The sequence below is a fragment of the Manis javanica genome, chromosome 14 (genome assembly GCF_040802235.1).
Source record: "Manis javanica isolate MJ-LG chromosome 14, MJ_LKY, whole genome shotgun sequence".
In the NCBI taxonomy this organism is placed as follows: domain Eukaryota; kingdom Metazoa; phylum Chordata; class Mammalia; order Pholidota; family Manidae; genus Manis; species Manis javanica.
This window is the reverse complement of record NC_133169.1, coordinates 87,950,779-87,978,113: the sequence shown is the minus strand read 5'-3', so window position 1 is coordinate 87,978,113 and position 27,335 is coordinate 87,950,779. Positions and strand designations below refer to the sequence as shown.

Sequence of the window (27,335 nt, the reverse complement as noted above, 5' to 3'; positions counted from 1 at the left end):
TGAGGGAGTTCTTTGTGATGACAGAACAGTTCTGCATTTGATTGTGGTGGTGGTGACACAGAACTATACAGATAATTTTAAAAAGTATGTAGAACTATTCATACACACAAACATGCATGAGAGCATGTAAAACCTGTTGAAATTTGAGTAAGGTCTGTGGATTGTAGCAATGTCAATTTCCTGCTTTTCATATGCTACAATAATATAAGATGTTACTATTGGGGAAAGATGGGTGAGGATACATAAGACTTCTCTGTACTACTTTTGCAACTTCTTGTGACTCTATAATGATTTTAAAATTAAAATTAAAATAAATGTATGTACTTAAAAATATAGTTCAGTGTATAAAACAATATGTGATATAAAACTGATATAACTGAAAGGAGAAAGAAAAATTCATATTTGAAGTTCGAGATTTCAACTCTCCTCTGTCAGTGATTGATAGAACCAGTGAAGAGTCAGTAAGAATACAAAGGCTTGAAAACACTATCAATCAACTTGTCAATATAGTTGATAATTATAAAGCACAATAATCACTAACAGCAATATTGTTTTCAGGTGTGCAAGCAACATTCACCAAGATAGACAATATCCTTTGCTGTAAAACAAATTTTAACAAAGTTGAAAGAACAGAAACCATGTAAAATATGTTCTTGGATCATAATAGAATTAAATTAGAAATTGATGACAAGAAGATTTTTGGGTAATCCTCAAATATTTTTAAGTTAGGCAACATACTTTTAAATAATACATGGGTCAAAGAAGAAATTGCAAGGTGTATTAGAAAACATTTTGAACGGAATTTTAATGGAAACATAACATCCAAAATTCACTGGATGCAGCTAAAGCTCAAAGCAAAGTTTATTTATTTAAATACTTATATTAGAAAAAAGAATCCAGTAATTCCACTTCTAGGAATTTACCCAAAGAAAACAAATCCCTGATTCAAAAAGATATATGCACCCCTATGTTTATTACTGACCTATTTGCAATTGCCAAGATATGGAAGCAACCTAAGTGTCCATCGATAGATGAAGGGATAGAAGACATGAGGTACAATGGAATATTATTCAGCCATAAAAATAAAAGTAATTCTGTTATTTGCAACAACTAGATGGATGGATCAATAGGGTGTTATGCTCAGTGAAATAAGCCAGGTGGAGAAAGACAAATATCATATGATTCACTTATTTGTGGAATATAAAAACAAAGCAAAACAGAAGGAACAAAACAGCAGTAAACTCACAGATGCTGGGAAGTGACTTGTGGTCATCTAGGGAGAGGGTTTGGAGTAGGTGGGGGGGAAGGAGGATAAGCGGACACAATAATTCACAATCACAACATAAATTGGTCTCCGGGATGGTAGTACAATATGGAGAAATACTTCATGATTCTTTACTGTCTTTCTACTTTGACAGTAGCCGCACTACAGGGGTGAAGATTTAATAATTTGGGTAACTGTTGAACCACTGTGTTGTACATTTGAAACCAATATAAGATTGTATATAAATGATACTTTAATTAAAAAAAAGAAGAAAAGAAAAGTATAAATTTAGTAAGCTAAATAATAACCTACAAGCTTTAAAAAAAAGAGCAAATTAAACCCAGAGTATGTAAAAGGAAGGAAATAATGAGAAGAATCTAGTGAAATTAAAAACTGAGAAATAATAGAGAAAAATCAGTGAAACCAAAACCTGTTAATCTAATAAAACCAAAGAAATTGTAAGAAAAGTCAACTACAGACCAATATCCTCCATAAACATATATGCACAAATCTTTCACATAATATTAGCACAGAGAATCCAGCAAATATGGAAAAAGCTACTATAAAATAAGTATATTCTAAAAATGGTTCAAGGCAAGGATGAAGGTTTCTATTTTGCCAAAGGGATGCCCAGCTGTCCCTTTGGAAAAATTTGCTGAGAAGACTTTCCTTTCCCCTTTAAATAATCTTGGCACCTTCATAAAAAAATCATATGTGTCTTTTTCTGGGTTCTCTTCTAATACATATATATGTGTAGCAGTGTAATAAAATCTTTAACTCAGGTAGTGTACGTTCTCCAACTTTGTTTTCCTTTTCCGAAGTTGGGCACATTCTAAAAAGTATATTCTAAAAATGCAAAGTTGATTAAACATTTGAAAATTAATCTGTGTGATTTACCATATTAACAGAATAAAATCCAAAAGTTATATGATCATTTCAATAGATGTAAAAAAGCATTTGATAAAATTTAACACTCATTCATCAATAAAAGCTCTCAACAGACTAGAAATAGAGGAAGCTTCCTCGATCTGCTAACAATGGAAACTTAATGGTGGAAGTCTAACTGCTTTCCCTCAGAAAAGATTGGAAGCAAGGCAAGGTTGTCCACTCGCACCATTTCTATTCAGTTTTGGTTGGAAGTCCTAGTCAATGCAATAGGGCAAGTAAAATAAAGAAAAGACATACAGACTTGAAAGGAAAAAATAAAACTGCCTTATTTGCATAAAACATGTTTATGTGCATAGAGAATCCTAAAAATCTACAACAAAAAAATATATTAAGGGTTCATGATACACAGTCAATATACAAAAATTAATTGTATTTCTATATACTAGCAATGATCAATTAGAAAATGAAAAAATTTAAATGCCATTTAGAATAGTAGAAAACATTAAATACTAAACAATTGATTTATCAAAACATACAGGAGATCTGCACACTGAAAAACACAAAATCTTGCTAAGAGAAAGCAAAGAATTCTTAAGTAAATTAGAGATATACCATGTTCATGGACTGAAAAATTCAATAATGTTCATTTTCACCAAATTGAAGCTATAGATTCAATGCAACCCTAATCAATATCCAGAAACTTTTTTGTTTTAAATAAAGTGAAATGATAATGCAAAAATTTATATTAAAATTAAAGCACCTAAAATACAATAAAAAATTTGGAAAAGGAAAACAAAGTTGGAGAATGTACATTATCTGATTTCAAGACATATATTAGCCCAGAAAAAGACTCACATGTCAAATGATTTTTGAGGAAAGTGCCAAAATTATTTAATGGGGAAAGGACAGTGTTTCCAGCAAATTTTTCCCAAGGGACAACTGGGTATCCCTTTGAAAATATATGAACCCTCACTCTTACCTCACACCATACACAAGGATCAACTAAAAATGAATCATATACCAATTGTAAATGGTAAAACTATAAGACTTCTAGAAGAAAATATAGGAGAAAAATCATCAGAAGTTTGCAATAAGCAGCTTTTTAAGTTGGATATACTAAAAATTATAAAAGAAAAAATGAATAAATTGGGGATAGCAAAATTGCAACTTTTGTTCTTCAAAAGACACTACTAAGAAAATGAAGAGTCAAGTGAGTCTTTAAGTCAAGTCATAATATCCATAAATAAACATGTATGTGACAAAGAACTCACATCCAGAATAGAGTGTTTAAAACTCTCATAACTCAAATTTAAGAAGACAAATAACTTAAAGATGAACAAAAGTCTTGAACAGACATTTCAAGAAGATATACAAATAGCCAATAAGCACATGAAAAGATGTTCAATATCCTTAGTGAATAGTAAAGTACAAATTAAAACCACAATGACAATAGTACTACATACCTACTAGAATGCCAAATATTTTAGAGTTTAACAACAGAAAGCATTGGTGAGTAGTGGCGTGAGTGCAACTCTCTTACATTGCCGATAAAAATGTAAAATGATATTACTACTTTGAAAAGTAGTTTTGTAGCTTCTTATAAAGCTGTATATACACTTCCGATATTATATGGTTAAGCAATTGTGCTTTTAGATATTTATCTGAGAAATTAAAAACATATGCCCACAGAAAGACTTGTACATAAATGTTCCAATCATCTTAACTCAGAATAACACCAAATTTGAAACAACCTAAATGTCTATCAACAGATGAATAGATAAACTGTGACATATCAATACAATGTAATAATTAATACTCAGTAATAAAAAGGAACAAGCTACTCAAAGATGCAACAATGTGAATGAATTTCTAAAACATTTGAGCAAAAAGAAGGCAGAAACTAAAAAGTACATGTTGTAGGATTCTATTTAGATGAAATTCTGGAAGATGAAAACTAATTTATGGTGACAGGAAGCCTGGCACTGGGGACACGGGGAATTGATTGTAAAGGTCGATGAGGGAACTGTTGAAGGTTATAGAAATGTTCTATATTTGGACTATAGTAGTGGTTACACAGATGTAAACATTTCAGCTGTATAAAATTCACTGAGCTGTATAAATTTTAAAAGTACATTTTATTGTATATAAATTAAACCACAATAAAACTGATTAAACAACTTCTAAAAGCAAAGTGCAAACAAGAATATACAGGCACCCCCCTTTGCATAGTAGCACAGGACTGTAGAAATGACCATGCAAGTTGAAACTGTGTAAAGTGATCTTAATTAACCAGTGGAGCAAATTATGATTATTCCATGACCTTTAATTTTTTAATGAAAACATTAAAACCTCTTACAAGGAAGTAAAAAACAGTAAAGCTGTTATTTATTTAGTACATTGTGATTTAACACACTAGAACCATGGAGAAATTATTTCTTTGTAAAAACAACTTATTAAGAAGAGTTTGAAGAGGGTTTGGCTTCTCATCCTATAGCTTATAAAATGAAGCAAGTATCTTTTCTATGCCTTTGCAAATTGTCATACTCTTTTCTGAGTTTGGGTCAATTTCCAGTACATTATGTATCCTTTGAATTTTCAATGTCGTGAAATATCTCTGAGAGTTCCTCTAATGTGAAGTCGTCTGCTGGTGTCATTTTTTTCATCTGGGACAGCTTCATCCTTTTCATCACAACCACTTTCCTCACTTACGTCATTAAGTTCATGCTCACTAAGTTCCTCTGGCTGCACGTCTAGAGACTCTTGAAGGTAGCAGTGTCAGCATTCCCATAGTCAGCTATTTCAGTGGCAGCACTATCACTTTTTTATTTTTGCTGCACATTCATCTTTGTTGGTCAATTCCATATACACGTTTGTAAAATGTCATGTGGCTTTATCACTGGAAGACAAGAAGGCAACACTATATGTCCCACTGTCTGCGCATGAGTAACAGTAGCAACCCTAACAACAGTAACCTATCACTAACAGACTGAAAGATGCTGTGTGATTGGTCACTGATCATGGTGCACAACTTTTATTTGCAAAATAATCTGTGTACTGAAGGGCTAACATCAAAATTTGTATTTTATGCAATTACTCAGTTAATATATCATGGTAACTGAATTATGAACTATTTGCAGGAGACTGGTACTGTTTAATCTTTGGTAACTGAAATTGATGTGTATTGTAACTATTCAAAGCCAGGACTGCTGCATAGATACCTTCTGCATATGAAAGAAGAATAAAAAAGAAAATATGAATATATGTGGCTATTTTTTGAAAAAAAGAAACAGGTAAGATAAACCAGAAACTAATGAAATTGTTTATGTACAGTGGGTTGTGTGAACAAGGCAGAAGAGATAGGGGAGGAGTGATAACTTTCTAAGTACACTTAAAAAAGAATTTTGACTTTAATTATGTTAATGTTTTACATATTCAAAAATAATATTAATCAACACTAATCAATGTAGAGCGTGGATATATCAACTATATTCCAATTAAAAACAAATTTTAGAGTGTGGAAAAGCTCTACAATTGTATACAATAGAAATTAATAAATAATTTTATTTCAAATGAATAATATACTAAAAGTAACTTTGAACACAGTACTTTGACTATCTATCCTTAGTACTCAGACAAATAATTGCAAGGAAATCTTGAACTGTATAGGTTTTTCTCTTTGGTATAAGCATACCAGTTCTGGAGCTACTTTCTGCATATTTTAGGATTAGGTAAATATATTCATAATGTTGGGAGCCAGAGTTCTCATTTTTGGATGAGAATACAAATACAAAGATAGAAAGGAAAGGAAATACAAAGATAGAAAGGAGGAAGGCTGAGAAGAACCTGAATTGGAGGTATTAATATGAATTCATGATTTCAAATGTGTGTGTATATAGATTTAGATATGTGTTTGTGTGTGTGTGTTTCTTATTTTTTTTGCTGTCATTAATGTACAATTACATGAACAGCATTATGGTTACTAGACTTCCCCTATTATCAAGTCCCCACCACATACCCCATTACAGTCACTGTCCATCAGCATAGTAAGATGCTATAGAGTCACTACTTGTCTTCTCTGTGCTGTACTGCCTTCCCCGTGTCCACCCCCCCACATTACACATGCTAATCATGATACCCCTTTTTACCCCTTATCCCTCCCTTTCCACCCATCTTCCCTAGTCTCTTTCCCTTTGGTAACTGTTAGTCCATTCTTGGGTTCTGTGATTCTGCTGCTGTTTTGTTCCTTCAGTTTTCCTTTGTTCTTATGCTCCACAGATGAGTGAAATCATTTGGTACTTGTCTTTCTCTGCCTGGCTTATTTCACTGAGCATAATACCCTCTAGCTCCATCCATGTTGTTGCAAATGGTAGGATTTGTTTTCTTCTTATGGCTGAATAGTATTCCATTGTTTATGTGTGTGTGTTTCTTATCTCTGTCCACTGCAAAGGCCTAGAAACAGTGACAGCCCATTAGCAATAAGCACTCCCAGGACCCAGATCTTATTTTCTACATACCCCTACTAAAATGATGGGGCTTTTTGAATAAATGGTTCATCTCATGACTGGAGCAGGGAAAATATAAGATAATTCTGTAACACTCTTATTATATCCAGTATTCTGCCTTATGCCTTCTCCCAGTACTGATATGTAAGAGAGTTTCTATTACTTCCTTTTATCAAACAAAGCTTAAGTTTATTAAAAACTTTATTCTTCCCAGGGAAAAAGTGAAGGATTTAATCAAATTTAATTAGGCAAGTGTTAAGCCCTCAGTTGATCTTCCACTTTAATTTTAAAACAATTTATCATAACCTGTAATTTTATTAACCAAGTATATAGATATTGGGAAAAGTAAGGAATCAGTTTTGTCATTTGCAATATAACACCTTCTAGGAGATTTTCAGATAAAAAATGTATCAGAGAAATTTTTAAATAAAGGAAAAGAAAACATTTCACATGACTTCTTAGAACTTACACACAAGATAAATTTTTAAAAAAAGATAATTCTGTAACACATTGCATGTCAATAAGTAAGAAAGTGCTCAAAAAAAAGGATAGGGGTATGGTGAAAGGACACAGGTACTAGCTCGAAGAGGTTATCACTGGAAAAACAATCTGGGATCAAAATATGTGTGTATCTTAAACATAGGACAATTTGGGATCAAAATAAATCATAACAATAATGGAATATAACTCACTGAAAAAAACACTTGAGCCATAAATGATAAATAAAACAGGGGAAAGCTCTTCCTTACAATATAATGCCATCTAATAAATGTAGGAGAAATTATTATAAATGGAATGAAAAAATCATCTCTTGAGTGTAGGCTGGACCAAGGGACTTGCTTCTGATGAGCTGAATACAGCAAAAATGATGGTAGGTTACTTTCAAAATTATGTTTACAAAAAAATGTGGTCTCCATCTTGTTTGCCCTCTCTGCCATCCATACTTCTCTGAGGGATGCCAGATGTTATATTTTGAGCTATTCTATGGAGAGGTCCACATGGCAAATAACTGAGGAAGGGTACCAGCTAATAGCCAGCAAGACATTGGGGCCCTCATTACAACAACCCATGAGGAACTGAATCTCACCGATAACTATGCGGAAGAGATTAAAGGTAGATCCTCCCTCAGTCGGGCCTTCAGATGAAACAACAGCCCTGACACCGTGATTGCAGCCTTGCGAGAAACTTTGAGGCAGAGGTACCCAGAAAAGCTATACCCAGATTACTGACCCACAAAATGTAAGAGACAGTAAATGTTTCTTGTGTTAAGCCACTAAGTTTGGGGGTAATTTGTTACATGGCAAAGGATAATTAATATACTACCAAAAATGCCTACTTTAAATATAATCATGAGGAAGCACGAAATAAACAAAAATTAATGGCATTTTTAGAAAAGAAAAGGCTTATGGTCTCTTTAAAAATATAAGACAAAACAAGGCTGGGGAACTGTCTCAGATTAAAGTAAACTAAAGAGGCACGACAACGAAATGCAAAGTGGGATCCTGGATTTGAAAAAATTTACTGTAAAGTATTGGTAAAATTTGAGTATCAAGTAGATAATCATATTGTACAATTTTAAACTTTCTGATTTTTCATTATTGAAATTCAGTTCTATAAAAGAATGTCTTTGTTCTCACAAAATACACAATCAAGTGTTTGGGAATAAAGAGACATGTGTACAACTTATTCTCAAATAAAAAATAGGAATATAAAACATAAATTCATATACACATATCTGTGTGTGTGTATATATATGAAATATGTTTATATATGTATATATATATAAAAAATATATGAGTGAGAAAGAATGAAAGAGAAATGATAAAGGAAATGTAGCAAAATACAATATATTAACAATGGGTGCATCTGGATAAATACAACTAGACTTGAATGTAACCTGAAGACTGCAGAACAGACCACCTATATAAAGGGTATATAGTTTTTTGTACAATTATTCTCTACTGTAAATGCGAAATAATTTCAAAATAGAAAGAGAATTTGCTGTGAAGGTACGTATCAAAATTACAAACCTATTTACTCTTTGACCCAGTGATTTCACTTCTGGGAATTCATCCCAAAGATATACTGCATATACACAAAATAATGTAGGTATAGGACTATTCAATGCAGTTTTAATACCCAAAGAATGGAAATAACCCAAGTATCAATTTATTTACCAGGAGACTGATTAATGACACAATAGAATACTAAGCAGCTGTTAAAATCTTTCTTATGAGATTTTTAAAGGATACATCATGGAGTGAAAAAGAAATAAATAAAACAGTATGTAATATTTTATCTTTTTTGTAAGAAAAGTAGAGAAATAAAAACATGCATCTGGAAGAGGATTAAAGATGGTGGAAAAGGAAAACAAGATAGAAATCTCCTCCCAAAAACACATAAAAGAGGAAAATACAGCAAATACAACTAGACTTGATCGTAACCTGAAGACTGCAGAACAGACCACCTACATCTGAGGAAGGAGAGAAGACCACACAGAGAAGGGTGAGGTGGCAAAGCCCAGACTGAGTGGGACACGAGCCCTCCCGCCACCTGAGCTTACAGGCAGGAGAAAGAGGAATGGAGCGCGGGGAGCGGGTAGGAGCCCAGGAGCCCCGAACACCTAGCCCTGGAGATCTGCTCCGGGACTATGAGCTCACATTACATTGGGTTCTGGTGATTAGGGGGCTGGACACCAGGGGCAGGCAGCACACTCAGGGAGGCTGGGACTCCAGCCAGTGTGGAGGGCAGCCATGCCCTACCGGTCCTGAGACCCAAAGCAGAGGCGGCAGTTAGAAAGACTTTGCCAGCAGTGGGCGGAGTACCAGAGGGGCGAGAGTAGGAAGGAACTCTCTCCTCAGGAGAAAGGGCAGCTGGAGGACTTCTCCCCAGCACTTCCTCAGCCCAACAGAATGGGAACTCTCGGAAGCCCCAGAAACTCCATCTGCCTTGCTGGCAACTCAGCCCCTAGGCCTCTCCCTGCACATGCTGCCAGGAGCCAACCCTCTCTGGCCCAGTGGCAGAATCAGACTTTGCTGCCTGGCAGGCAGAGGGAGACTCACCCAGCTCGCTGGCTCCATTTCCGCCCAACTGGTGAGGTGCCTGCAGGAGCCAGCACTACAGCTCCTTCCTCCCTGCAGGGGTCCAAACCCAGTGCTGTGGGTTCAGCCAGGGCAGAGCCATACATCAGTCTGCCCACTCCCTTAACCCTGTAGCCTCGCCATTGCTGCAGGCCAGGCGGAGGGCAGCCCTGCCCACAGCAAGCTCAGCAGAGATTCCCTAGCTGATCACAGAGGCAGCAGTGGAAGCAAACTGCCTGCCCAGACTGAGACGACTACAGACACCAGACAGACAGACAGACACCATGGCACACCATGCTGGGGCCCCCGCAAGAACCAGGCACTACAGAGTAAAGAATCTTGAGCTTCTGGGAACCATGGCATGCCTTTCTCATAAAGCTGTTACTCCATAAGCCAGGAAGCTTATGGTAAAAAACTAGAAATCAATTACAAGAAAAAAACTGGAAAAAACACCAACACATGGAGGCTAAGTAATATGTTTCTAAATAGTCAAAGAATCAATGAACAAATGAAAGTGGAAATAAAAAATACATGGAGACAAATGAAAACAAACAGAATGGTCAGAATCTATGGGATACGGCAAAAGCTATTCTAAGGTGGAAGTTCATAGTGATACAGGCCTACCTCAAGAAATAAGAACAATCACAAATAAACAATCTAACCTTACAATTAAACTAGAAAAAGAAACAAAGCAATCCCAAAGTTAGAGGAGGGATATAATAAAGGTAAGAGCAGAAATAAATGAAATAGAGAGTAAGAAAACAATGGAAGAAAATCAGTGAAACCAAAAGCTGCTTCTTTTAAAAGAGTAACAATATTGACAAACCTTCAGCCAGACTGATCAAGAAAAAAAGAGGACACAAACAAATCAGAAATGAAAGAGATATTACACCTGACACCACAGAAATTCAAAGGATTAGAAGAGAATTGTATAAAAAAGTATATGCCAATAATTTAGACAACCTAGAAGAAATAGATAAATTCCTAGAAACATACAATCTTATGTAATCTTCCAAGAAGCAGAAAATCTGAAGAGAAAAAATTACTAGTAATGAAACTGAATTGGTCATTTAAAAAACTCCCCAAAACAAAAGTCCAGTACCAGATGGCTTCACCAAACTTAAAAAAAAAAAAAAAGGAGATAATACTTGTCATTCTTATGGTATTCCAAGAACACAGAAGAAGGAATACATCCAAACAAATTCTATTAGGCCACCACTCTAAAACCAAAAGCACACAAAGACACTACAAAAAAAGAAAATTACAGACCAATATCCCTGATGAACAGAGATGCAAAAGTTCTCAACAAAACATTAGCAAACTTAATTCAAAAATACATTGAAAGGATCACTCATCATGACCAAGTGGAATTTGTTCAGGGATGCAAGGATGGTTCAATATCCACAAATCAACAAATATGATACAGCACAGTAACAAAAAGGATAAAAACTGCATGGTCATTTCAGTACATGCTGAAAAGCATTTGACAAAATTCAACATTCACTCATGATAAAAACTCTCAACAAAGTGGGTATAGAGGGATTACACCTCAACATAATAATGGCCATATATGACAAACCCACAGCTAACATTATAACCAATGGTAAAAATCTGAAAGCTTTTCCTCTCAGATCAGGAACAAGACAAGGATGCCCACTCTCACCACTTTTATTCAACATAGTACTGGAAGTCCTACCCACAACAGTCAGACAAGAAAAAGACCTAAGGTATCCAAGGTAAAGAAGAAATAAAACTGTCACTATTTGCAGATGACATTATACTATATTTAGAAGATACTAAAGATGCCACCAAAAAATTATCAAAACTAGTAAATGAATTCAGTAAAGTTGCAGGATACAAAATCAATATACAGAAATCTGTTGCATTTCTATATACTAATAACAAAGTAGCAGAAAGAGAAATCAAGAAAATAATCCCATTTACAATTATATCAGAAAAAATACCTAGGAATAAATCTAATCAAGGAGTTGAAAACCTGTACTCTAAAATCTGTAAGACACCAATGAAAGAAATTGAAGAAGACACAAATAAATGGAAGGATATTTCTCATGGATAAGAAAAATCAAAATGGCCAAACTGCCCAAAGTAATCTAAAATTTTAATGCAATTCCTTTCAAAATACCAAGGGCATTTTTCACAGAAGTAAAGCAAATAATCCTAAAATTTGTATGGAAATGTAAAAGACCCCAAATACTAAAAGCAGTCTTGAGAAATAACAAAACTGGGGATATCAAGCTCCCTGATTTCAAGCAATACTACAAAGTTACAGTGGTTTAAACAGTATGGTACTGACACAGGAATAGATACATGGATCAATGGAACAGAATAGAGAGCCCAGAAATAAACCCATTCTTATATGGTTAATGAATATATGGCAAAGGAATCAAGAATATGCAATGGGGAAAAGATAGTCTCTTCAATAAACAGTCTTGATAAAACAAAACAACTACATACAAGAAAATGAACTGATTCACTGCCTCACACCATACACAAAAATAAACTTGAAATGGGTTAAAGACCTAATTGAAAGGCCTGAAACCATAAAACACCTAGAAGAAAACATAGGCAATAAACTCTTAAATGTAAGCATAGTTATTTTTTTCTGGGCACATCCTCCAGGACAAGGGAAACAAAAGCAAAAATAAACAAGTGGAAGTACATCAAACTAAAGAGTGTCTGCACAGCAAAGAAAACCTCTATCAACAAAATGAAAAGATAACCTACTTATAGGAAAATATTTGCAAATAATATATCTGATAAGGGACTAATATCCAAACTGTATAAAGAACTCATACAACTGAACACCAAAAAACAAATAATCCTATTAAAAACTGGGCAGAGAAGCTGAATAGATATTTTACCAAAGAAGACATACAGATCATCAAAAGGCACATGAAGAGATGCTCAACATCACCAACATGAGGGAAATGCAAATCAAAACCACAATGAGACATCGCCTCACACCAGTAAGAATGGCTACCCTACAAAAGACAAGAAATAACAAGTGTTGGTAGGATGTGGAGAAAAGGGAACCCTTGTACACTGTTGGTGGGAATGTAAATTGGCCCAGCTACATGGAAAGCAGTATGGAGGTTTCTAAAAAACTAAAACTAGAATTATCATATGACCCAGTAATTCCACTTCAGGGAATTATCCAAAGAAAACAAAATTACTTATTAGAAAAGATAAGTGCATTCTTATGTTTATTGCCACATTATTTACAACAGCCAAGATTCAAAAGCAACCTAAGTGTCCATCAATAGATAAATGGATAAAGATGTGGTACATATACAAGATAGAATATTACTCAGCCATAAAAATTAATGAAATCTTGCCATTTGCAACAACATGATTGGACCTAGAAGGTATTATGCTAAATGAAATAAGACAGGCAGAGAAAGACAAATACCATATGATTCACTTATATGTGGAATCTAAAAACCAAAACAAATGAACAAAACAGAAATAGATTCATAGACACAGAGAAGAGACTGGTAGTTGCTATGGGAGAAGGGAGCTGGGGTGAAATAGTGAGGGGATTAAAGAGGCACAAAATTCTAATTATAATAAAATTTAGTCACAGGGATCTAAGTACAACATAGTGAATACAGTCAATAATATTGTAATATCTTCATATACTGACAAATAGTAAGTACACTTGTTGGGGTAAGCATTTAATAATGTAGATAACTGTCAAATCACTATTTGTACACCTGAAACCAACATTAAACTATACTTCAATAAAAAATGCAAAAAACAAACAAACAAAAAACAGGAAATTACATTGCTCTCTATTCCCCTCAATATCGTTTAGAAAGCTTTACTTATTAAATTCCATTTGGAACTTAATGTCAATACAAAATTTGCATTTTTAGATAAACTCAAAAACTTCCTTTGAAAAAAGTAAGACAAATAGAACTATATTTCCTTTTTTTTTTTTTTGGTCTAGGGTGCCAAAAGCATAAGGTGACATGTGAATCTCAGTAGTAGTAACTGTCTCATTTTAGGGCTACTTTATTATCTTCATTCTCTAAATGGTTTCTAATAAGTGTAGGTTTTAATTGACTGTTATATTTTTGAAAGTACATAGGCAACATATAAAGGAAGAAAATAATTAAGATGACATGATTCCCTACCCCTTTACAGAATTCATCAAATGAAACCAGGCTTCTAACAGGTTCCAGTAATGCTTTTCCAAGAATAATGTACTTTAGCATTCAATTCTGTTCAATATTCTACAATACACATAAGGTTCTCAGGAAAGACTTAGAATTTGACCACTTTCCAGAAAATATTCCATGCGTGGGAAAGTTAGGGGAAATTTAATGTAAGAAGATAAAATTACTGAAAATTCACCACAGTTCTAAAAATGTGCTCAAACCACAATTTGTTTAGTTTGAATGTTCCACAGAGTCATCATTAAGATCACCAGTGTGGTTAAAATGGGCAAAAGAAATATCTAACCTGGATACACATATAGATATTGTATTCCTGAAATATATAAGGTGAGTGAAAAATAAACCATCTCTTTAGTTTTTCTTCATGACAGCACTTACACTCTTCGCATATTTCAGTGAGAAAGTTGTAAATGTGTACTGAACAAACTCACTGTATTTGGAAATTCATGGGTTATTTGAAACCATGAAATGACTTAGGGCATCGGAAAAATATAAATTTATGCATCCCTAATGACCGGAAAGAATTCTTGCATTTTAAAAGAAACTAAATGCATATTACGAATGTGTTAGCAATTTCATGTGTACTTAGAAGTTTATTTATAAAAGTTTATTCAAAATCTCATTTATACTCTTCATTGAGTTAGATTTAACCTCTCTACAGGAATCTGTGTTTTTAGCAGATACATCGGCATCAGATATCCAACATAAAGTATGGCCACTGGGAAACAAAAAGCCCAATTAAAAGCAGGCACAGTTAGTATATTAGAAAAAGTATATAGAATATTAACAATGTAATTTATAAAGTGGTTATAAATTTATGTATATATAACATATACAAATATACTTTTAAGTTGCTATAAATAAGGAGTTAGAGAACGCCTGAAGTAAGGCCGCAGGGAGAGCGGCAGGATTCTCCTTGCTGTCTATCATTGACATATAATTTTACTGGTGCCGGCTTTCTAAATTCCGAGTGTGTATTAATTACCTATATAAGAGGTATTTTCCTCAAAGGTCAGAGAAGATATGACATTGACTCACGTGAATTAATGCCTGATTATCTTTAGGAAACACTGAATTACCAGACAACAAAAGAGGCTCGCTTTTCCCACAGCTCTCCTGGCTGACGAGCGTGTCCGCGTAGTTGGGCTGGGGGAAGATCACGTGACTCTCCCGCGAGTCCGCAGTGACGGACACCTCGTGCGAATAGGTCTGCAGGAAAGCCCGCACCCCGTCCACGCCCACAAAGGGCGAGGCCCCCACGCCCACCAGCCCGCCGCCCACGGCCGGCAGCAGACGCGACGCGTGCCAGCGCCTCAGCCTGAGGGCCAGCAGCACGATGACAAAGGCGAGGAAGACGCAGGAGACCGCGGCCACCGCCACCACCAGGTACAGCGTGAGGCCAGACGCGTCCGGGTCGGCCGGGGCCTTCATGCTGTCCAGGTCGGCCAGGACGTCTGGGATGCTGTCGGCCACGGCCACCGTGAGCGTGACGGTGGCCGAGAGAGGGGGCTGGCCGTGGTCCTGGACCGCCACCACCAGGCTCTGCTTGAGCGCGTCTCTGTCCAGCAGGGCCCGCGCTGTGCGCACCTCGCCCGTGTGCAGCCCCACCGCGAAGAGCCCTGGCTCGCTGGCCTTGAGCAGGCGGTAGGACAGCCAGGCGTTCTGGCCCGAGTCTCTGTCCACCGCCACCACCTTGGTCACCAGGTAGCCGGGCTCTGCGGAGCAGGGTGCCAGCTCCACGCCTGTGGACCCGTCGGTGGGGAGAGCAGGGTACGGGATCTCCGGGCTTTGTCGTTCTGGTCCAGCACCAACAGGCTCACAGACATGCTGCTGCTCAGTGGTGGGTCCCCGCTGTCATGTGCCATCACATGTAGGTGCCAGCCTTGGAACTGCTCGAAATCGAAGGAGTGCAGGGCATACAGGACTCCTGCGTCAGAGTTGATAGAATGGTGGGAGGAAAAGGGAGCTCCCTGGAGGGTGTTCTTGGCCAAGGAGTGAGTGCCATGGGCGTTCTCTCCGTAGTCCGGGTGGTAGCCATCACTGAGACTGCGGAGACTCGTCTAGGGTTGTTCTCTGGGATACAGGCAGTGAAGAAGAGATGAGAGAAAAGAGGCGGATTGTCCTTGGGGTTAGCCACGTTTTCAGTGAGATGTTTCTGCGGACAGGGTGGACTTCCTCCGTCAGTGGTGAACACCTTGATGTTGTAGCTAGGAACCTGTTCTCATCTAGGAGTGTGTCTGTCCCTAAACTATAGTAATTTACAGATCACTTGCTCATTTTCCCCAGAGTCTTGATCATTTACATTTAGAAGGGCAATTAATGTCCCTTTGGGAGAGTTTTCCAGAATGGATCTGGAGAGAGAGTTCACAACTACTTCAGGGGCATTGTCATTCACGTCTAAAACTGTAATCACGACTTTGGCTTGTGCAGAATATCCTGTGTTATCCATTGCTGGCACTTCCATCTCATAGAATCCCGATTCCTTGTGGTTCAGCTCCCCTTTTATTGAAATTGTCCCTGAATTAATCTAGCTGCTTGAAAACTTCGGCCGCCTTGTCCACACACCGGAAAGAATACCTCACTTCAGCATTGTTCCCCAAGTGGCATTTACCAGAAGTGGCGTAGTACCCTCCGCCACAGTCCTCCGCCAACGCTCCCACGGTGACTGGACTGAGCAAACGCTGATACGTTGTTTTGCACATCAATGAACATTACGCGGATGCGCGCCTTGCCGGTGCGGACGGGGTCGCCGCGTCAGAGGTGATGAGAACCCACTGGTGAACGGCCTCTTTTTCGCAGTCTAGGGCGTGCTTCGGCACCAATTCTGGCTATTTATTACCATCCGCTCCGCTATGCACGTCCAGGGATAAGTGAGTATTACTACTGGACGGTAACTCTCTGGAAAGAGTTCTTCGAGGTATCCTGATCCCAAGCGCAGCAAAGGGGAAACCGCACCCCAGTTTCCTGTGCTTTCACTCATTTTTATTTCTAATTCACCTTCCAGGAAGTAGGGGACATTATCATTAATGTCTCTCACTTCTACCTCCACCCCATATATTTTTGCTTTATCTTCCATCAGAATGTCCAGATTTAATTGACAATTGATGGCGCCCATACAGAGCTCCTCCCCTTCTATCCTGCCTGCTGTGATCAAGCTGCTGCTGCTCAGTGGGTTCAAAGCGAAAAGCTGAGTTGTACCTCTGCAGATGCTGTGGGCTCCAGGCTTCTCTAGTCCTGTGGCTCCAGCCCAGGTCTTTGGAGACGTTGCCCACCCTAGAACCCTTCTCCAGCTCCTCAGGAAATAAACAGTGTATTTGGGTACAGCCAGTCTCCCACAGAATCTCCAGAATTCCCAGCAGGACCAGCCCTTAGAAGTCCCGGTGCAGTTGATCGGGAATCACTGTCACTTTCCTAGAGGATTATTTCCAATTCTTCCCTTGACTACCAAAGACTGTTCTTAGAATCTAGCAGCCAGGAGACCAGAGCTCCACTGCTTAGTCTCCTTGCAGTCCTGGAGATGGTCAGTTTCTATCTGCTTTGTGCTTCTGGTGCCTGCACCACAAGCAGCATCTGTTTTCCTCTCCCTGATTGGTCAACAGCAGGTGCTCGGAGTCGTAACCAATTACTACATAATACTGAACTCCAGGACCAATTTTTGGTTTGTACCTTGAATAGCTCCATCTGTTGTTCTAATCGAGAACTACAGTATTAGATTTAATTGAAACTTCAGGATTCTTTTTTCTCTAAAATTTTTCATACAGACCCACTTTCTTGAGATTATTTTCTGTAGCTGGAGGTTTATTCTGATTTTCCCAATGAGCTTTTAAATGAATTTGAAGTTTCTATACACATTAATTTTAACCATATAATTTTGGTGCACCTGCTTTGATATCACCCTTGCCCACAAAACACCTAATATGGGACATCTTACCAGGAGTTTCCTATTTTGAGAAATTATATAATAGAGTAATTTAAACTTTCTCATTCGGGTATAATTTGGGGCAAAGAATTTTTTGATAGATCCTTAAATTAGCCTAAATGAAAGAACTGCTTTAACAGGTTGCTCACTTTTAACACTGAAAAATCAAGATTTCACAATAATACAAAAACATAAAATAAGACATGCAATTGTACACACTATCAGAATAACACCTGCAGGAAGTCAAATGAAGAAAAACACATTAATTTTTTTAAAACAAAATGGAAGCATTCTAACTGGAATGTACCGGAAATAAGGGTAGTAGTCCACTACTTTACATTTCAAAAGATTGTTTTGGAAGATCAGTAATCCAAACAATATTACAAACTTACCTTTTCCTGGGAAACAAACCTAATTTCAATTACTAAAAGCTATCCGTAATACATTTGGAAGCCCATCAAAATATAGGAAAAAAATTCTATTGTGCTTTCTTAAATATAAATGTTTAGATTCTGAGAGTAAGCATGTTGGCAAGCATACCATAAAGTAATACCTGTTAAATTGGGAGGAAATCTGCACATAACTCTGAGAAAAGATTGGGTGTAAAATTGATCTGTTCAGCAGGATTCAAAGAATCCCTGGCAAATAAATCTACCTGAATATTGCAAAATCAATACTATTTCTTTATTTTTTGAAAAGCCTTTCTCCTGCATTTTCCTCTCACTCTGTAGTTACTGAGTAAAGAAAAAGCCTTATTTCAAGATATTGATGATTTGAGAAAGAGAAACACCCACAGGAAGAAAACATTTATGCTTTAATTAAAACTATTTGAATAGCAGCGGTATCCTAATGCTTCTCATAGTACAGGAGACTGTGTGTGTGTGTGTGTGTGTGTGTGTGGAGAAAGAATATCTGGCCTGCAACTGTCAGAATATTCCATGTTTTCCCCCTAAGGGCTAATAATAAATTATTGACCCACATAGAAGGGAACAGAAAATACTGAGATTAGACAGACAAACTTGAAGTGATAGTAGATATAATATATTTAACTTTTCTTGCCAAATACTGGTTTGAATGTTAAACCAAACCCATTTATTTAACTCATGTTTCAAAAAACAGAGCTTAACTTGTTATTCTAGTGACACTTAACTACCAAAGAAGCTTCACTGAAAAGATCTTGCAGGGAGACCATTTCTGGTGTCATAGTGAGAAAATTAAGCCTTGTTTTCCGAGAAGTGGAGGCAATGTAAAGATTGTAGGAATAAGTCAAAGTTCCATGATTGTAGTTGGGAGAAACCCGTGGCCCAGACTTAGAAGAGAAACCGGACTAAAAGCAGTCCTAGGTAGCCAGGCTACAGGACCGTTGCAGGCGCAGCGCAATGGCCAGAATCACCGCGAGGAGGAAGGGCACCGAGATCAAGGCCAAGGCCAACACCAGGTAAAACTGCAGCTCAGCCTGGGGGTCAGCGGGAGCGGGGCCGTCGCTAAGATCCGGCAGCGCCTCGTGGAGGCTGTCTGCGAAGACCAGGTGCAGCGTGGCGGTGGCCGAGAGGGGAGGCTGTCCCCCATCGCGCACAGCGACCAGCAGGCGCTGTCTGGCCGCGTCCCTGTCGCTCAAGGCGCGCGCCGTGCGCACCTCGCCCGTGCGCAGCCCCAGGCTGAAGAGGCCGGGCTCGCTGGCCTGCAGCACGTGGTAGGACAGCCAGGCGTTGTGTCCCGAGTCGGCGTCCACCGCCACCACCTTGGTGACCAGGTAGCCGGGCTGCGCGGCGCGCGGCACCGTGTCGAAGAGCGCCGAGCCGTCGGGCCCCAGCGCCGGGTACAGCACCCTCGGCGCGTTGTCGTTGCGGTCGCCCACCAGCACGCGCAGGCTCACGTTGGCGCCGAGCGCGGGCGAGCCCTGGTCGCGGGCCTGCAGCGTCAGCTCGAAGGCGCGCAGCTGCTCGTGGTCGAAGGCGCGCTGCGCGAACACCGCGCCGCTCTGCGCGCTCACCGCCACGTAGGACCACAGCGCCCGCGGCTCCAGGTCGCTGGCCACGATGGAGTAGGAGACGTGGCCGTTGGGCCCCAGGTCGGGGTCGGAGGCGCTGACTTGCGCGATGGAGGCGCCGGGCGGGTTGTTCTCTGCCACGTGGACTACGTAGGAGGCCTGTTGGAAAACCGGCGCGTTGTCGTTGACGTCGGTGATGTGCAGGGTGATGGTGGCGCTGGAGGAGAGGGGCGGCTTGCCCCTGTCGGTGGCTGTGATGGTGACGTTGTACTCCGCTGTCTGTTCCCGGTTCAGGGGCCTGTTACAAGCTTGAGATTATTGGCATAATATTCTGTTCTTAAAGGAACTTTTTCTTTTATAAGGCATATGACTTCCCCATTTTCTCCCGAATCATTATCATGTTTTGAACAGAGCAATCACCATCCCGTGCTTCATCCTCGGTAATGGAACCAGACACAGAAGTGAAAACTACCTCCGTGGCATTGTCATTCTCGTTTAAAATTTCCAGTGGCCATATCTCCACCGTCCTTGGATTCTATGCTCATGGTATAGCTGCTACTGATTTCAAAGTCTATAGGATCTTGGGGTTTAATTTCTCCACTTTGATCATCTTGCATATACATATTTCCATTATCTCGTAGTGTTTTGAAGGAGTAGGTGATCTCTGCATTGTTGCCCTCATCCTGGTCAGTATCAGTCACCTTGAGCACACAGGTGCCTGGGGGCAAGATCTCTCGAAGGCTAATTTTGTACACATCCTGATTGAACACTGGGGGGTTATCGATGGCATCAGTGACTTTGATCCTGGTTTGAATGGCGTCAGTATGGACCGGTCACCTCCATCCACTGCTGTCAGGACCAGAAGGTAGGAGCTCTGTTGCTCCCAATCCAGGGGCTTCTCCAGCAGTAATTCTGGGGCATTCTTGCCTTCCATCTTATCCTTCACCGCCAAAGAAAAATGCTCATTATATCTGAGTTGATAACTGAAGAGAATTAGACCTTACATCTACATCTATGGAAAATTCCAGGCCAAATTAAGTTCCTGGAATCGCAGGTTCATTGATTTGTAAAACAATGTTATTTGGGGGAAAATGAGGTGGATTCTCATTTACATATTCTATAATCACATTTACGTGAAAAAATTTTAGAGGATTCTCTACTTCAATCTCTAAGGGCAAGACACACAGAGGGTTTGGGGGGCACAGGGACTCCCTATCTATTCTGTCATTCACGAGTATGTTCCCATTCTCTGTGTTTATGGTAAAGTACGGTTTCTCTGCACAAACTCTGAGACTGCGGGTCACTGAGTCCCTTACATGCAGCCCCAAGTCCTCAGCACGGTTTCCCACAACAAAGCCCCTGGACATTTCTTCAGGAATAGTGTGGCGGATCTGCTCAGGGAGAGCTCTGCAGAACATAAGCAGCAGGAAGAAAAAGAATATTTGCTGCCACCTGGTACTGCCCCTCTACTTGGCACTAGTTCCCATCCTTCTTTGCGTTGCAGCAACTTCATCATTAAGAGACGATGTTTTACAAACTGTATTTAAAATATTTATTTCCACCGCATAGAAAATTCATTGCTCGCAGTTTGAAGGTATTTCAATCCGTATTCCAAAATTAGATTTGCTGAGCAGAGGGCCGCAATCTGAGCTTCATCTCCCCTACTTGCTTCCCTGACTGCGCAGTAAATCACTCAGGTAGATCCTGGACTCCAACTCTTGCAGCCCATTGGCCAACAGCGGCGCTTGGAGTCTGTTTAGAAAACTGCAGTTAGCAACTTTGAAAAAAGTGGGCTTTGTTATTCCAAAAGACATGATGATGGACTGATAGAGAGGGAAGGAGACAGTTTTTAGGTTTTGTGTCTGTTTTCCAGTGTTTACTACCAAACAGGTTCCTTAAAGATGGGATCCTGCAGAAGAGCGATTAACCTAGTAATGAGAATAGTATGTCTTTTTCTAATCAGAGGCAATGAGCATATATTGTAAGAACAAAGCAAAATCTTCTCTCCAGACTTAGAACAAAGACCCAAACAAATAGCCCAATCACAAGTGGTATGGGGAAATTTTCACAGCCCTGAAATGATACCCAATATTAACTTCAATATGATGAGCAGATAATTTCCCTCTTCTTTTTATCAGAAGAAACTGGAGGAGAGCTGAAATCTATATAGGTATAACTCAGGATAAGGATGGCCAATGCCATAAATTATTCCTTCTTAATTATAAAAGATACTTATGAAGAGGATTATTGTCTTACACTTTCATCATACACAATATAAAATCATACCCTAGTAGGTTACCATAGAAATTTAATGATGTGAAATGTGAGAGCGTTTTATTTCTATCCTTTTATTGAACTGGATCAAATATTGTACCTGAAAAGAACTTTATCACTACGTCTGAGTCCAAATAACATTAATCTCAAGTTTCAAAGCCAACCTTTACTTTTTATTCTCCAAGATCTTGGTTGTTAGTTCCTAACTAGTTCAGACTGTTAAAAAAGACAAAGAAAAAAGGAACAATTCCCCTCTTCCAGAAAATACCTCATATTCTTTTTATTCACCTGATTTCATTTCAAGATGCCTTAAATCTTTTATCTCCATTTGAAATTGCATAAACATACATTCTGTACCTAGATGCTCAAAATAGTCTAATATTTTTCCTGACTTCAAGAAAAATTTAGGAATCTGTTGTAGGACTTCCCTCTCCTACAGTTGGAAGACTTTTTGTCCAAACATTAGATACTGAATTTATAGTTAACTACATTAAGGTCAATTTCTAAATGAGAAAGAAAAACTTGAAAAGGAACACAAATAGTCAAGTAATTTGGGCCAAATATCTAGAAGTGGTGTGAGAGTGCTGAGCTGAATTGATTACAGAGATGATTCCTGAGGTTAAATACCCTAGATAAATCTCCTTTCCTCACTTGACGTTCTTAGATATTGCTTCGGATAATGTATATTTTGTCATGAGGGCTTCAATAACAAGTTGGTTCTGAATATAAGAAATGAGTACACTTACATATAATACAAAGTGAGTTTACAAAGGAAATAAAGAAGGAATTCATGACTCATATGCATATTGAAAATAAAAAAATATTCACAGAAATACCGGCTAAATCAGTCTCGTGAAGTCTAAATAGCCACTCCATCTCTTATGTTTACAAACTATTCCACACAAATAAATCTGAAAAATGTAAGCCTGTCCAGGAAATTTGAAATAACTTTTTGAGAGGCACTGGATCAAAATTGTTATTTCTATTAAGTGAATTACTACATTAAAAAAAACTCCAACACATACACACACAAACACCAAAGTAAAAGAATAAAAGGAAATAACACCAGTACAACAATTCAACTGTTTCTTCAGAACCATCTAATGACTTCACTGTAGAAATGGAAAAAATGTCTAGAACCTAAGAAGAAAAGTGTTCTACATTTCCTCTCCTAAGAGACCTTAGTAATTAAAAGGCAGTCAATATGTCTGTTTTGTGGGATAAAGAAATGAAACTAAGTTGAAATGATAAGATCTAAACACATTACTAGTCATCAAAAATCAAAATAGAATTGTTTTATGCTCAAAAGCTCACATGTGTAAATGTGCACATGTGTGTGTATATGTGTATATAGTAAGAAAAAGAGCCAGAGAGAATATGCCATTGAATCAACACTGTCAGATTTGAGCACAAAGTAAAGCAAATAATGGTAAAATATAATTATAAATCAATGGAGGCAATGTGAAGTTGAAATAGGAAAATGAAAACTGTGAATCATTACTTTGAATCATAACTAGTTTATATTGATAGCCACAGACACTGATGATAGATGAATATTACTAAAATTTAACTTACTATAATGCAAGCCATAGCTGAACTGGACCTTTGGAATCAAAAGGAAATATGCCACGCCTAAAAAAAAGGGTTTTCACAAAACTCTTCTGGAAAATCATAGTAATTTGATGAAAAGTAAAGTACAAAAACTTACATGTATTGCTCTAAATATGTATGAACTGAACATGCCCCTTAAAACAATTCTTATAAGGCTCAGAAAAAGGCACTTAAAAGACTTGTGCAGAGACACCAGAAATTAGAAGGCAGGAACTAAATCTCACCTGATTACTCCTAGGGTCACATTTGCTTAAATCAGTAGCTGAATCTTCAGCTATTAAGAGAGGCTCGCTTTTCCCACAGCTCTCCTGGCTGACGAGTGTGTCCGCGTAGTTGGGCTGGGGGAAGATCACGTGACTCTCCCGCGAGTCCGCAGTGAGGGACACCTCGTGCGAATAGGTCTGTAGGAAAGCCCGCACCCCGTCCACGCCCACAAAGGGCGAGGCCCCCACGCCCACCAGCCCGCCGCCCACGGCCGGCAGCAGACGCGACGCGTGCCAGCGCCTCAGCCTGAGGGCCAGCAGCACGATGACAAAGGCGAGGAAGACGCAGGAGACCGCGGCCACTGCCACCACCAGGTACAGCGTGAGGCCAGACGCGTCCGGGTCGGCCGGGGCCTTCATGCTGTCCAGGTCGGCCAGGACGTCTGGGATGCTGTCGGCCACGGCCACCGTGAGCGTGACGGTGGCCGAGAGAGGGGGCTGGCCGTGGTCCTGGACCGCCACCACCAGGCTCTGCTTGAGCGCGTCTCTGTCCAGCAGGGCCCGCGCTGTGCGCACCTCGCCCGTGTGCAGCCCCACCGCGAAGAGCCCTGGCTCGCTGGCCTTGAGCAGGCGGTAGGACAGCCAGGCGTTCTGGCCCGAGTCTCTGTCCACCGCCACCACCTTGGTCACCAGGTAGCCGGGCTCTGCGGAGCGGGGTGCCAGCTCCACGCCTGTGGACCCGTCGGTGGGGAGGGTGGGGTACAGGATCTCTGGGGCGTTGTCGTTCTGGTCCAGAATGAACAGGCTCAGGGACACGTTGCTGCTGAGTGGAGGGTCCCCACTGTCCAGTGCGGTTACCCACAGCTGCAGGTCATGGAACTGTTCATAGTCGAAGGAGTGCAGTGCATGCAGGACTCCACTATTAGAGTTGATGGAGATATAGGAGGATAGAGGTACTCCCTGGATGGTGTCCTCAGCCAGGGAGTAAGTGACCTGTGCATTCTCTTTGCTGTCCAGGTCAAGTGCAGTCACTGAGAAGAAGGAGGCTCCTCTGGGATTGTTTTCACGAATATAAGCAGAGTAAGAGGAGTGAGCAAAAGTGGGTGGGTTATCGTTATCATCTGCTACATTCAATGCAATGTGAGTTTCTGCAGACAAGGGAGGACTTCCCTGATCAGTGGCTGTCAGTGTTACATTGTAGCTCTGGACCTGCTCTCTGTCCAACACTCTGTTGGTTAACAGCTTATAATAATTTCCATAAGTCTTTTCTAATTTAAAAGGCAGATCGTTAGGAATAAAACAGGAGACTTGGCCATTTTCTCCAGAGTCTTGATCTTGCACATTTAGAAGAGCAATTACTGTGCCTGGAGGAGAATTTTCTGGCACTGAATTAGTAGAAGATGTGATAGTTATTTCTGGAACATTATCATTCACATCCAGAACTGTGATTAAGATCTTAGCAGTGGTTGAGAGACCTCCACCATCTTGGCTTTGAATTTCCATCTCATAGAATCTACATTTCTCAAAATCCAAAGACCCCTGTATTAAGACTTCTCCAGTTCGAGAATCCAATTGGAATATTTCAGAAGCTTTGCTTTCCATGTTTCGGAAAGAATATGCAACTTCCCCATTGAGTCCTTCATCGGGATCCGTTGCTTTTACCACGAGCACCCGAGTCCCAGAGCTGAGGTTTTCTGGGACACTCACTCCATATACAGGCTGTGTAAACTTTGGGATATGGTCATTTACGTCGAGAACCACCACGCGAATGGGAACAGCACCCTGGCGGATGGGATCGCCTCCATCTATGGCAGTGAGGAGGAGACGGTGAGCAGCCTCCTTCTCCCGGTCCAGGCTCCCCTCCAGCACTAGCTCCGGATTCTTAGCTCCATCTGCTCCTCCTCGCATTTGCAAGGAAAAGTAACTGTTAGGGTTGAGCTGGTAGCGCTGGAGGGAGTTCACTCCCACATCTGGGTCCCTAGCTTTAGGAAGGGGAAACCGCCATCCCGGAGTTACATGCTCACTGACTTTTATCTCTACCTCCTCCTCCTGGAAGCTGGGGGCATTATCATTAATATCCAGTATTTCTACCTCCAATCCGTAAATCTTCAGGGTATCTTCCACGAGTACTTCCATATTTAAAAAACAGGAAGACACTGTGTCACAGAGCTCCTCCCGGTCTATTCTGCCTGCGGTGATCAAACTGCCACTTCGCTGATTCAGAGCGAAAAGCTGCGTTTTTCCTCTAGAGATGATGCGGACTCGGCGTTCCGCCAGTTCCCACGGTTCCAGCCCCAAGTCCTTGGAAATATTGCCCACGAAGAAGCCTTTGTCTGTCTCTTCAGGAACCGAGTACCGGATCTGCCCGGCCCCAGACTCCCGCAGCGTCCCCAGGAAAATGTAAAACAGGACCAGCCCGCGGCAGTCCAGGCGCAGGAGCCGATATGCCATGGCAGTGGCTGAGCCTGTATTCCGCGATTTCTCAAGCCGTTCTGTTCTAAATCAGTTTATGTACCCACGAAGTTCCGGGCCGATTGCATCCAAAACATGTTAGAGATCGAAGAAAAGTACTCTTAAGTTTCCAGCATCAGGATCTGTGAGTGTCCTCGCGCTGCTCTGCTGTAGAGGCGGAGGGAGGGACTCTGAAGTGCGCAGCTTTCCATTCCCTGATTAGTGAACAGCGGCGCCTAGAGTCCAATTTTATTATTGCAGCGAGTAAGAAAAACCCAACTAATGTGCCTCTTTCAGAAGTTATTACACTCATCTGTTCGGGAATTACACGTATGTGTAAAACTTAACGTTGCAGACAATAAGGAGTTACATAATATGATGCTAGAGGCTTACCAAGGGCACTTATTAAAGGAGTAATTATTAAAAGGGCTTGCTTAATTAAAACAAAAGTTTTCAAATATTATTGTGTCTGAAAACCTGCAGTTTAGATTCGGTGCCTACTGATTTTTAACTATGGAAGAGAACAGCATTTATGGATGTGAAACTAGCACGGTTCCAACAAAATTATCAGATAAGATGCTTAACTAAAATTCTTACCAATTTATTTATTGAGTAAAATAAAGATGAAACGTTTGAGAAAATTTGCATGGCATTTGGGTTGTCTTTTAAAATACCATTATATAAAAATATAACTATAGTCCATATCCTTGACTAAAAGGTATTCTATTTCATGAAAAATTTACCCAAGATTTCTCTATATATTTTACTATAAGATGCATTTGAATAGTAGGAGTGAAGCATTGCAAACTTAGCCTTAATAGTGATACTCACACGTTTGACCTGGCTTTATTTTAGTAACTTTATCAAGAGTTTGAATATAGAGTCTTGAAATAACAGAGCTACATCGGAATGTAATGGCATATTGGAATATGAAAAGCAGTATTTTAAAAACTT

General features: G+C 39.6%; 1 protein-coding gene and 2 pseudogenes across 20 annotated transcripts in view; all 3 read right to left on the bottom strand.

Annotated features, from left to right (window-relative positions):
- LOC108392751 (protocadherin gamma-C4) overlaps positions 1 to 27,335 on the bottom strand; it is a 153,965-nt gene that overhangs the window by 45,353 nt on the left and 81,277 nt on the right. Inside the window, exons 1-2 of one of the 20 annotated variants that reach the window (XM_037016277.2) lie at positions 23,952 to 27,331; positions 3,571 to 5,048 (exon numbers count right to left, since the gene is read on the bottom strand). The exons of 17 other annotated variants lie outside the window; for them this stretch is intronic. In XM_037016277.2, coding sequence (XP_036872172.2) covers positions 5,046 to 5,048; positions 23,952 to 26,381 — 2,433 coding nt within the window. In that variant the 5' untranslated portion in view covers positions 26,382 to 27,331 and the 3' untranslated portion in view covers positions 3,571 to 5,045. Of the gene's footprint in view, positions 1 to 3,570; positions 5,049 to 21,457; positions 21,595 to 23,951; positions 27,332 to 27,335 lie in introns of those variants that run through there. 2 more of the 20 variants (XM_037016274.2, XM_037016262.2) reach the window with 2 other exon arrangements.
- On the bottom strand, positions 16,456 to 17,859 carry LOC108389414 (protocadherin gamma-A12-like; annotated as a pseudogene).
- LOC118971947 (protocadherin gamma-B2-like) lies at positions 19,192 to 21,329 on the bottom strand (annotated as a pseudogene).